This window comes from Schistocerca nitens, chromosome 11, assembly GCF_023898315.1.
Source record: "Schistocerca nitens isolate TAMUIC-IGC-003100 chromosome 11, iqSchNite1.1, whole genome shotgun sequence".
Classification (NCBI taxonomy): Eukaryota; Metazoa; Arthropoda; class Insecta; order Orthoptera; family Acrididae; genus Schistocerca; species Schistocerca nitens.
Window position 1 is genome coordinate 19,078,863 of NC_064624.1, and position 12,774 is coordinate 19,091,636.

General features: G+C 38.3%; 1 protein-coding gene across 5 annotated transcripts in view; it reads left to right on the forward strand.

Moving 5' to 3' along the window:
- LOC126213256 (zinc finger protein 253-like) overlaps nt 1-12,774 on the forward strand; it is a 167,790-nt gene that overhangs the window by 41,191 nt on the left and 113,825 nt on the right. Inside the window, exon 1 of one of the 5 annotated variants that reach the window (XM_049940911.1) lies at nt 2,005-2,035. The exons of the other annotated variants lie outside the window; for them this stretch is intronic. Within the exon in view, the coding sequence (XP_049796868.1) occupies nt 2,027-2,035 (9 nt within the window). The 5' untranslated portion in view covers nt 2,005-2,026. Of the gene's footprint in view, nt 1-2,004; nt 2,036-12,774 lie in introns of those variants that run through there. 5 annotated transcript variants of the gene reach the window in all.

The following is a 12,774-nucleotide window of genomic DNA, read 5'->3' on the forward strand; positions in this document are numbered from 1 at the left end:
ACACTGTTGCTTTGATTTATGTTCCTTCACCATGACCTTCATCTTCTAGGATTTGTAGAGTGTAAAACGGCTTTTGCTCACTAAGGATTTCTGTATTTTATAAGTCTAGTTCTATATTATAATCCTGAGATATATCTGTCTGGCTAAACTAGTGTATAAAACATATAACCAACATAGGCACTGTTAAAAGATGTGAAATATAGTAAAACTCTGTAATTACAAAAAAATAAAAAAATAAAAAAATGCAGATAGGAGTATTTGTGTTTTTTCATCATACACTTTTGTTATGTTGATATCTGTTGGCTCTGTCAGCATCAGTCAAGAGATGATAAGGACAGAGTTAATGCTGAAGATAGAGTAGGAGAAAGAGAAATGAATAGTGTGGTTAATAATTAGGACAGGAGGGGAAAATCTTTGGTACCAATAAGTATTTGGCAATGAAAAAAAAAATAAATGAAATGATCATTTGGCATTGTCGGCTGGGAGGTCCCATTGGGTTCGGCCACCAAGTGCAAGTCTTATTTCAGTTGGCACCACATTGGGCGACTTGCAGCCGATGATGAGGACAACACAACACCCAGTCCATGAGTAGAGAAAGTCTCCAAACCGGCCAGGAATGGAGCCCTGGCCCATTGCATGGGAGGTAAGCACATTACCACCCAGCTAAGCAGGTGGACATTTGGCAATGAAACAAAGTGGACATACATTGCAGTAATTGTGCAGAGATGAAGGGGATTGCCTTGAGAAGGTGCATCAAACCAGTCTTTGGACTGAAGACAATGACAAGAATAATAATAACAAGAAGAGCAGAAACATCTTTCAGCAATATAATGATAGTGTACTATCATTATCAGTATGAGTAGATTAGTGTTTATTATAATTTGTTATTATACAGAGTGTTTATAATTAAACTTTCACCACTTATGAGGGCGGCTATGAAAAATGAGTGAATGTAGGACAGTGAAACCTTATGGACCATTTGTATGGACATGCAGAAGAAAAATAATAAGTGAACCATTGAAAGAAATAAATTTTAATTTACACTTGACAGGCTAACTTTTGTTAATTGCACAATTTGTTAATTGTGTACCATGTTTACATTCCAGGTTAAAAATATTGCTTAATGTGATCACTGTCTGCATCCATGACATCCTGGAATCACACTAGAGATACTATTTCATAGTTCTTTGCAGCTCTTTTGAGTGGTGATCCATAAAATGTTCAGATATCACAACACAGCTCATGCACTACATGAAGACTGCACATTGCAGCCAGCATTTTCAGCCATGATAACAGTAACTTCTTAACAATTTGCAGTGCAACTGATAGTTGGTCTCTCCCAGGAGCATTTCCTAAGTTACCAGTTAATTTGAACTTATGAATCATGTTCTGCAACCCCAGTATGGAAAGAAGATTTCTCCATATTCCCTTAATGCAGTGATACTCACGAAGAGCAGCCTCACTATTGCTGTTGTTTTGATAAAACAGCTTAATGAGTAAGGCCCTGCTCACCTTGTTGAGACCTATGTTGTCTGCCTGCACCTGTACTGTACATTAACCTTTGTGTTTCTACCCTACAGTGCCATGCTAATACCAGTGTCTAATGGCAGGTAATGACACTAACACTTCTAACAATGCAAATCCTGCAGTGCACAGTTTGAACATCATTCCTATAAAGTTGGGTACTCGTACAGTAAACAGTTTTCTGTCTACACTGCCTCAAGTAATGGGAGTTTAATTATAACCCACCTGTGCATTGGGAGGATGCCAGCACTCACTCCTTCTGCCCACTAATGTATAATTTTACTTGTTCCATGTGCCACAAGGTTCATTTTCATCAGATTTGGTGGAACATGATGACTGGACAAATGAGTGAATACTGCCATTGCTTCTCACAAAAAATGTATCAGGTTATTGCATGTGTTTGATCATTTCAGATGACTGATTTTGTTTTGTATATTTGTTGAAGGTTGGCACTTTGAAGCAGCTTTCTGTACCAGAGTGTGAGGTGCATAGTAAAGAGAAAATGGATGAAGTACGTTGATTCTGACTGTAACTAGTTTGTAAATCTTAGTTGTACAAACAGAGAGAGAGAGAGAGAGAGAGAGCGAGAATGAGAGTGAGGAAAGTTGGTGGGGGGGGGGGCAGTGATGTTAGTAGCAATTTCTAGTATCCAGTCAATCACTATTAGTTGCTTTTAACAGTTTTTAAATACAGCACACTCCTTATAATCCACTTTCAGACTATCCATACACAGTTTACCAATTTGTGAGTCTGGAATATTCTGTTGTTATTTGTATGGATATTTCCATTTAGAATACAAATTTCTAGTTGTGAAGACATAGCTGACAAATACATCTGGGGGTCATCAAATGACAGTGTCTATGAACCAGGATTTGAACAGCTAAATTATGAGGATATACTGAATAGTGTGTTTTGTAGATGAAAAGGGTGAAGAAGGCCAATCAACCAACCTGTTAATGTGCATACCTTGGAATTGAAATGTGTGGGTCTGTTGAGAGTATGCAGGGCAAAAGTGATTCCCCTCAATGAGTGTCATGACCCTCTGGGACAGGCTGTTCCAACCAAGCTCCAGGGAGCTGGAGCGCTCCGGAGTGCTCACTGTGGCAGCTCGGAGCCCGCGTGGAGGGGGAAAGTGAACTCACTGCCCCCCTGGCCGCGTGCAGCCACAACTGACGCAATAATCCGTGTTCAATGACAGCTATGATTAGCCGCAGGAGCCCTGTACCTCTATTGGAGGATACCTTTCTATTCATTGAGAGGGATGGTCGTCCGCAGTGTCTTGTATGTCATAAAGTAAAGCTCAGGAAAAAGGCGGAGAGCTTTGTTGCATTTTCGCTAGTGCTTGACGAAAGCACCGATATATCGGAATGTGCTCAGCTTACAGTTTTTGTGCGTGGTGTCGACATGGAGCTGCAAGTAACTGAAGAACTCTTGGATATGGTACCACTGGATTACACCGCAAGAGGACGTGACATTTTTGAAGCTGTTTGTGAATCAGTGGACAATATGAATTTGTCGTGGGATAAGCTCCATTCTGTAGCGACAGACGGTGCACCACAAATGATCAGGTGTCACCAAGGTTATGCTTCTCATTTGAAAAATAAACTCAGGGACGAATTCGGGAAAGACATTTTGACTCTTCATTGTTTTATTCACCAAGAGGCACTATGCGCTGAAACAATAGAGCTAGGTGGCTTAATGAAAGATGTCGTGAAGTGTGTGAATTTTGTGCGGCGTCACGGTATGAATCATCGCCAATTCAAAGGATTCCTGAAAGATATGGAAGCGGAGTATGGGGATATACCTTACCACAGTACAGTTCGTTGGCTGAGTCGGGGAAAATTTCTTGATGTTTTCTTTGCCATTCGTGAGGAAATAACCCTTTTTCTCGAAATGAAAGGGGAAGAAATGCATTGTCTGAAAGATATAAAATGGATATCAGAGCTGGCGTTCCTAGCTGACATAACTATGCATCTAAATAATGTAAATCTGTCATTGCAGGGCAAAGGGCAGCTAATCGTTGACATGCACAACCAGATCAAAGCGTTCATGCAAAAGTTACGTTTATTTGAGATGCATAGGAATAATGGACATTTAACGTTCTTCAATCGTCTTGCTTCTTAAAAATTACCTGAAGGTACTACTTTTGGCGATTACCAAACAAAGTTAAAGCAGCTCATCACGTCGTTTGAAACACGATTCCGAGACCTCACTAGTTTGGAAGTGGAACTTAAGGTGTTCAGCACACCTTTTTCAGTTTCCCCCGATGACTTGTCATCATCACTTCATTTGGAGATTATTGATTAGCAAAATTCAACTTTGTTGAAAGACAGGTGCTACAACACGTTGGATTTGTCATGATGGTATCGTTCATTACAGCAAAAAACATTTCCCAAGTATTGTTGTGAGCAGCTTTTCTCAGCAATGAAAAGAGTAAAAAGTAAGGAATGATCATTTCTTCAGGATGCAACAATGAAGGCCATACTCCGCATTAATGCTGTGAACACTTTGACGCCTGATATTTTCGATCTTGTAATGAAAAGAAAAGTTAAGCTACAGAGGCCCAATAAATTTAGTATGCAGTTTCTTGTAAAACAGTTGTTTCTTATTTATTTCCTGAACATCGTATTTCCTAGTGTAGCATGTCACCACGTCTTAGCAGCTAAGAGTATGGGGTTGTCGATCTTGTAAGACGCAGCTGAAACTTCAAAACGCTTGCCTTGCCGCCTGCCTCAGCCATGCGACGTGCCGGCCTGCCGGCCCACTTGACTGGTCACAGCGAGCGACGCGGCTCCCTGGAGCAGGGAGCGCTCCGCGGCTCACAACGGAGCCGACGAGCTGGAACAGCCTGTTCTGGGAAATGACAACCACACAGTAAAAATGTGACACGGAAACAAAATAAATAAATAAAAATGGTTATTGTAGCTGGTAGTGAACTGGAAGCAAGTGATACAAATTACAGTGAGTTTCAAGGGTAATTTTGTACACAAGTTTCCAGGAGGTAACACATATGTGATGCAGAGGGATTTCAAATGTGAAATGTAACATGTTTTGTAAATGCAGTAATAATAGCTCCTGGTAAAAAGCACATGTATTTTGTGTTATCCATGTTTTACTGTTACCCACACAGTCTTGGGTCCAGTTTAACCTGGGTAATTGACACTGTTAATGATCCACAGCTGAACAAAAACTTCAAAATTAATTCACTGATTGTGAATTCCTTATCAGCTGTCAGAGTGAAGATGACTATTCACAGTAAGGAAGAAATCCAGGGTCAAGTGCTGTTGAAGCACAAATTTTCATATGTTGCTGTTGAGTAGTAAATCTATAAGTAATATAGCTGATGTCAAGGAATTCACAATCATTGAATTGGTTTTGAAGTATATTTATTATTAATAGTCACATTCATGCTCAGACTGCCAATAATAAAATTCCTATTATGTCAGTAATGCACAAAGACTTAAGACTCAAATATAAGGATGTGTTTACATGGGCCACATTTTATAGCAATGTGTGACTGCAGCCATGACATTGCAGCTATGTAGATCAATACATAGCAATATTCCACTATGGGAGGACTGTATTGCTGATGAATCCAGTTGCTGTGGTAATTGCCAAAATATTTCTGAGATGCTGCCTGTGTTGTCCACCAAGTCCGAAGAATGTATTGATATTGTCAGGCTATATTTATCTCTGTCCTTGTCTGTGAATGCTCCTCTCTCACTCTCAGCCTTGCTTCTTCATTCTTATACCGATAATGCTACAGTGCCAAGTTGCATAATCCCAGTGGTGAAACAGTATTATTTTGCTTCAGTTGGAAAGATGGAATATGTATCTACAGGCACTTGATTTGTTTGTTGTTACAGTACTAGAAATATGCAAATGGGACAATCACAAATTTCAAAATGATGGAGCACATCAATCAGTCATTCTTTCCTTTCAGGCTTTGTTAAAGCACTATTTCATGGTTACAGTAGATGTTCTGGTAGGTCAGTGCCCTGTTGTTTGGGCTTATATCACAATTCATTAGTTCACTCAAACTGTGACAGAAGCCTGAACAACAGGGCACTGACATACTAGAGCATATATTGAAATCATGAAATAGTGCATTGATAATGGCTAGGCACTAGTGGAAATCTAGATTTGCTTTAATAAAACCTGAAAGACAGGGTGACTGTTTGCTGTGCTCCAACATTTTGAAAGTCATATCAAAGCCATTGAGTGCATTCCACATTCCTAATGGAAGGTAACTTGACAACCATGAATTCTAGAATCAGAGTTATGCTACTCAGAAAGTAAGATATACACTCTAAAGGGAAAACAAGACACCACAAAGATATCGTGCAAATGGGACAGAAATTGGCGTCAGTAAGACACTCATCCATCTCTATGCCTTATGCAAGCAGTTATCTGGCTTGGTATTGATTGATAGAGTTGTTGGATGTCCTTCTGAGTGATATTGTGCCAGATTCTGCCCAGTTGGTATATTGTATCATCAAAATTTTGAGCTAGTTGGATGGTCCTGCCCATAGTGCTTCAAACATCCACAGCTGGGAGAGATCTGGCAACTTTACTGGCCAAGGTAGGATTTGACAAGAATGAAGACAAACAGTAGAAACTCTCACCATGTGTGGGTAGCATATTGTAGGATGGCTTACTATGAGATGAAATGGCACTCCAAACCATCACTCCTTACTGTTGGGCCACATGGCGGGTGATAGATTGGTACCCCCACTGTCTGGAGCATCTTCAGATGCATATCTGTTGGTCATCAAGGCTCAATTTGAAGCAGGTCTCTTCAACTGATCTCTGAAATTTATTGACTTTCCACATTTATTCTTTCCACATTTTCCTTTAATGCTTGCTTGATGTACAGGTTTAATAACATTATGAATAGGCTACAACCCTGTCTTACTCCTTTCTCAACCACAGCTTCCACGTCAAGTCCTTTGACTCTTATAACTGCAGTCTGCCTTCTGGACAAGTTCTAAATAACATTATGCTCCTTTATTTTATCCCTGCTACATTCTGAATTTCAAAGATTAAATAATTTGTGTCAGTATTTGGCAAGCATGATTTATTAAACTCATAGTTCAGGACTAGTCATGTCTCATGGAACTTGCCATGTTTGACGATCAATTTATTACATTCTTTTTGATGTCTGAGGCTATTTCGTCTATCTCATGTATTTGCAACTAGCTAGAATAGTGTGGCTCTCCCAAGAATATCAATATTGTTTAGAGAATTGCATCTATTCTATTTCAGGGACCTTCTTTCAACTTATATCTGTCAGTGCCCTGTCAATCTTCACACAGTATCACATCTTCCCTTTTGTCTTAAGCTAATGCCTCTTCACTTTTAATAATGTTGTATTCAAGTTAATTTTGTTTTACATATTTCTTTCAATTATCACATTTTCCTTCTTTGCTTAGTCTGTTTAATTTTTCCACAGGCCGCATCCATCTTTCCCATAGTTATTTATGCTACTACATTCTTTGTCATTAAACATTTCCTGTCAATCTCATTTTAGACTTCTGTTTTTCCCTTTTGTCTGTATTTTCTCATTTCATCAGTTAAATTAAATATCTCATATGTCTTCCAGGGATTTCTGCCGTGCCTTGTCTTTTTACCTATTTGATCTGCTGCTTCCTTCACCATTTACTCTCTCAAGGCTACCCATTCATGTTCTGTTGTGTTTCTTTCCACTGTTTCTGTCAATTGTTGCCTAACCCTTCCTTTGAATCTTGCAACATCCACTGGGTTCTTTCAACTTATCCAGGTATCATCTACTTAATTTCATACCTTTCTGAAATTTTGTCAGTTTTTATTTGCAGTTCATAACCAATTAATTCAAATTGCTAACATTCGGTGGATTATGGAAAAAGCGAGAGAATTCCAGAAAGATGTGTACCTCTGCTTTATTGACTACGCCAAAGCCTTTGACTGCGTCGATCACAACAAATTACGGAACGTACTGAAAAACATGGGTGTACCAGATCACCTCATTCATCTGATACGGAGTTTATACCTTGACCAAGAAGCCACGGTGAGAACTATGTATGGAACAACGAAATGGATAAAGATTCAGAAAGGGGTCCGGCAAGGCTGCATACTGTCACCGTACTTATTCAATCTGTATGCAGAACATGTCATGAGGAATGCGAGGCTAGATGAAGGAGAAACAGGAATTAAAATAGCTGGAATAAATGTAAACAACCTCAGGTACGCGGATGATACGATCCTGTTGGCAGAAAGTGAAGAAGAATTGAGAACACTCTTACTGAAGGTGAAAGACGAAAGTGAAAAGGCTGGTCTTATGCTGAATGTGAAGAAAACGAAAATTATGGCAACTACACCTACCAATTCGTGGGATATAGCAGGAGAAACCATGGAGGTAGTGACCACATTCAGTTATCTCGGTTCCCAGATCTCTGCTGACGGTGACTGCAGCCATGAAATCCGGAGACGCCTGTTGCTCGGTAGACAGGCGATGTCAAACCTTGACAAGGTTATAAGGTCCAGAGATATAACACTAGCAACAAAGATCCGTATTGTGAGGGCTATGGTCTTTCCAGTTGTGATGTATGGATGTGAGACCTGGACCATTAGAAAGGCTGAACGGCGAAGAATTGACTCCTTTGAATTGTGGTGTTGGAGGAAACTTCTTAGAGTTCCATGGACTGCAAAGAGAACCAACAGATCAATATTGGAGCAAATTAAACCAGATTTCTCCCTGGAAGGTCTAATCTTAAAACAAAAGCTGACCTACTTTGGACACACAATGCGAAGGCATGCCTCGCTGGAAAAAACATTAATGCTGGGGAAGATTGAAGGAACTAGAAGAAGAGGACGTCAGAGGATGAGATGGATTGATGGCATCACAGAAGCAATGTGTTCCAACCTGGAAGGTCTACGGGAGAAAGTGCAGGACAGGAAAAAGTGGCGTGTTTTGGTTCATGGGGTCACGAAGAGTCGGAACCGACTAAACGAATAGAGAGAGAGAACCAATTAATTATGGTAACAGTTCACATCTACACCTGGAAATATTTCAAAATCTTTGTCATACTATTACTTCATCTACTTGAAGTTATCATGTGTCTCCAGATCTCTTCTGCAGGTACACCCGTTTCGTGATTTACAAACCTAGTGTTAACAGTGATTAAATTATGCTGTCTGCAAAATTCTGTTAGATGACCACATCTCTCTCATTCCTTTTCGGTTGCCCATGTTATCCTACTATATTACTTTCTCGTCCTTTTCTTTCTGTCAGATTCCAGTCCCACATTACAATTAAATTGTCATCTCCATTAATTGTCTGAATAATTTCTTTTACCTCATCATACATTCTTTCTGTCTCTTCATCACCTTCAGAGGTAGCTGGCGTATAAACTTGTAATAGTGTTACGAATGCTGGCTTCATGTTTGTTGTGCCTATGATAATTTGTTCATTATGCTGTTCATGGAAACTTTGCTGCATTCTTTTTTTAAATTCATTATTAGACCTATGCTTGCATTAACCTGTTTGATTTTCTTTTTATGACTGTGTATTCTGGCCAGTGGACTTCACTACTTCCCACTATATGTAATTTCAAACTGTCCCTTTTTCTTTTTTAATTCTTTAGCTTACTAATCCTATTAAGAAATCTAGCATTACATGCTCCAACCTGTAGTATACCCATTTTATTTTTCCTAATGATGACATCCTCGTAAGTAGTTGTTACCTGGAGATAGGAATGGGGACTACTTTACATCCAGATTATTTTACCCAAGAAGGTGCCAAAATAATTTAATAATACAGTAGAGCTGTGTATCCCTATGCCTTCAACTGTCGTACCTCGATAGCAAGCACATACAATGTCAGATCAGTCCCCTGCAACTACTGAAAACGTTGCTACCCCTCTTCAAGACCTGTAAGTCTGACCTCTCCATATGTCCCCTCCATTGTGGTTGCAGCTACAGTGTGATTGTGTCATTGATTCATGCAAGCCACTCTACCTCAGAAAGGTCCATGGTTCATGGAAGATCATTGGTATACATAAGAAAATGTAAGGGCCCTAAGAACGATTCTTGTGTGCCACCTCATGTAATTAGTTCATAGTTGGGTGATGTCTAATAGCCTTGTTAATTAATTCAGTATTAACCGAAATATAGTATTTTACTTGCTTTCAATTAGCTATTGTGAGGTCATCTGCACTGTAGCAATCAGTCTTATATGCGACCACTGTGAGGTACATGGCATAGAGTATGACCCATTGTCCCAGTTATTAGGGTTTCTTCCTATTCCATTTGCATATGGAGTGCAGAAATAAATGATGGTTTGAATGCCTCTGTGTGTGCAGTAATTATTCTAATGTTATCCTCACAATCCCCGTGTGAGTGATACAAAGGGGGTTGTAGTATATTCCTAGTCATCATTTAAAGCCAGTTCTTGAAAATTTATTAATAGACTTTCTCAGGATAATAACGAAAATGGTGCCAAATGACCTGCGCAAATTGCTACACGCTAGCCATGATATATTTGTTAAATGAAACGGTCCCCAATGAAACATATGATCTCATCATCAATTATGTGTTGATAATATTGACATTTTTTTTTAAGGGAGAATAATCAGTCCCTTATCCTAACTTTGGGGAGATGCCGTAATTTTCAGACATTTCTATAAATAATTTTGGAGCTTTCATACATACTACTTCTCCAGTTTTAACCAATTCTATGGAGACACCATTATCTCTAGGTTCCTTTGCCTTTTTATCTTCACACCCAGTATTAATTCTGGGATGGCATTGTTTTCACTGTTAACAATCTGTATTTCCTAAAGATCTGTGTCACCATACAAACATTAAGTAAAAGTTGGGACACTTGTCCAGTTGCCGGCCGATGTGGCCGAGCGGTTCTAGGCGCTTCAGTCTGCAACCGTGCAGCCGCTACAGTCGCAGGTTTGAATCCTGCCTCAGGCGTGGATGTGTGTGATGTCCTTTGGTTAGTTAGGTTTAAGTAGTTCTAAGTTCTAGGGGACTCATGACCTCAGCTGTTAATTCCCATAGCGCTCAGAGCGATTTGAACTTTTGCATTTTTGCCTCTGCTATTACTTACTGTACCAATTGCTACCTTAACTGATGAAAGTAAATTGATGATGTTTCTGCTTTAAACTATTATTATATTCAATTATTTCCATTGTCATAATTTCATTTCTATCTTCTCACAAACTCTGTATACTTTTGCCTAATTCTGCATTTTCTTTATTGTTCCTGTCACCTTTGCTTTTGTAGTTACCAGATTTCATTTGAGATTTCATGTTATTTTGCCTTCCATATGCCTTCTATTGTTTACAAAAGTGCTATTGTTATATAATGTGTCTTTGAATGTGTGAATTGTTGTTAGGTTTTCCATCTGAAGACTGTTTCGATACAGCTCTCCAAGCTACTCTCTGCATAATTACAGCATCCTACATCCATTTCATTTTGCGTGCTGTAGCTGTCTTGTTCTTCCTCTACAATATGTGCCCATGACACTACCCTCAGCTATCAAGTGGATTATTCCTGAGTTCAGTCCCACTTCAGTTTAAATGTGACATAAGGTTATTTTCTCCCCAGTTAGATTCAATTTTCTTTTGTTAGCTATCTTGTCCACCAATCTTATTTTTATTAGTCTTCTGTGGCATCACATTTTAAAAGCTTTTATTCTCTTGTCTGAACACGTATCATCTATGTTTTACATTTGACAAAGGCTCCATCCCCAGGCAAATACCTCCACAAAAATTTTAAATTTATATGTTAACAAATTTTCCTTTTGCAGAAAACCTTTTCTAATTTATTTTTTTTACTTTTTACAGCCACTTGATTTTGAATATGAAAATAAAAATTAATGGTTCAAATAACAATTTTTTCCACAAAAGATCACAAGTTTCACTTATGGTAACCATTCTCAAACTGAGATTCTAGACCATACAATGAGCCAGTGGTAGGAGCTGTTGTGTAATCCCATAAGATATATCTCACCAACATAGTGGCTCCATCTGTATGCTATATGTAATCTTGGTCTCATGGTGGTTATTATTACATAAACATGTGACCTTCTGTATAACAAAAACAATTGAAATTTGTGCTGTTACTTTTTATTTTCATAGAAGTTCAAATGCTGTAGTTTCAGCATGTTGCCAAAATTTCTCTTTACTTCAGCCATCATCAGTTATTTCACTTCACAAATAGTAAAACCCATCTGTCATTTTCAGTGTTTAATGTCACAATCTAATTATCTCAGTATGACCTAGTTTAATCTGACTGTAATTTGTTGTCCACATTTCACAGTTGTTGACATTCATCGTAAACTTTTTGTCAAGAGACAGTCCATTCCATTACCTGATGGAATTACATTGTCACTGTAAAATGTTAAACATTTTTATTTCCTCTCCCTAGATTATAATGTTCAGTACTGTATAACAAAAATTGTAACTCCTCAAATAGTGTCACCCACTGCCACGTGCATAGTGTTCTAGCCTTGTAATTGTGAAGTCTTCAGTTCGAATATTGTTAGACACAACTTTTCTTTATTATTTTTATTTTTCTTGTGTGCATCCTGTATGTACATGCTGTCAACATGAACCAGGGAGTCTGTTCCATCACTGCAGGGTTTCTGCAGAGATCATCCCTACTTTTTGCAAGTAACATTTCTGCGTACATTGAAATGTCATCCTATGTGTAGTACCTCTCACCCATGTTCTTGCTAAGATGCCTCACAAGGGACGACTTAACGGACTACCCATCTCTGATTTTCTTGCCCAGAATCAATTTCACAAAGCAGTATGACACAGTTCTCAACAAAACTAAAAAAATTGGCTTTGAACATTTGAAGATGATGAAACGCAGTGAAATACAAAATATTTGAAAAACAGACCAGCCAGTAGCAAAGTGTGTAGCATGTAATTAGGGTAATTGTGAAGTCCTACTAGGTTAAACTTCCTTTTTGCACTGAGTAATGCATTTATCATCAAATTGGAATGTTAATCAACAAATATTGAATTACAGTTTTTAAAAAAATAAAATAACTTATTTTTATTTTCAATTAATAATCACATGAAAAGACAAGTAGAGTAGTAATAAACTAAAATTTGATACAAAATTGTAAAAGTTTTGTTGTAAAGTGAAAAATTGTGTATGTCAATAGTACTGAATTTAATGTTGTATACAGTATATTCATTCTTAATATCTAGAAATAAAGAAAAATGTTTGTTTCTATTTGCTATTTTGCAT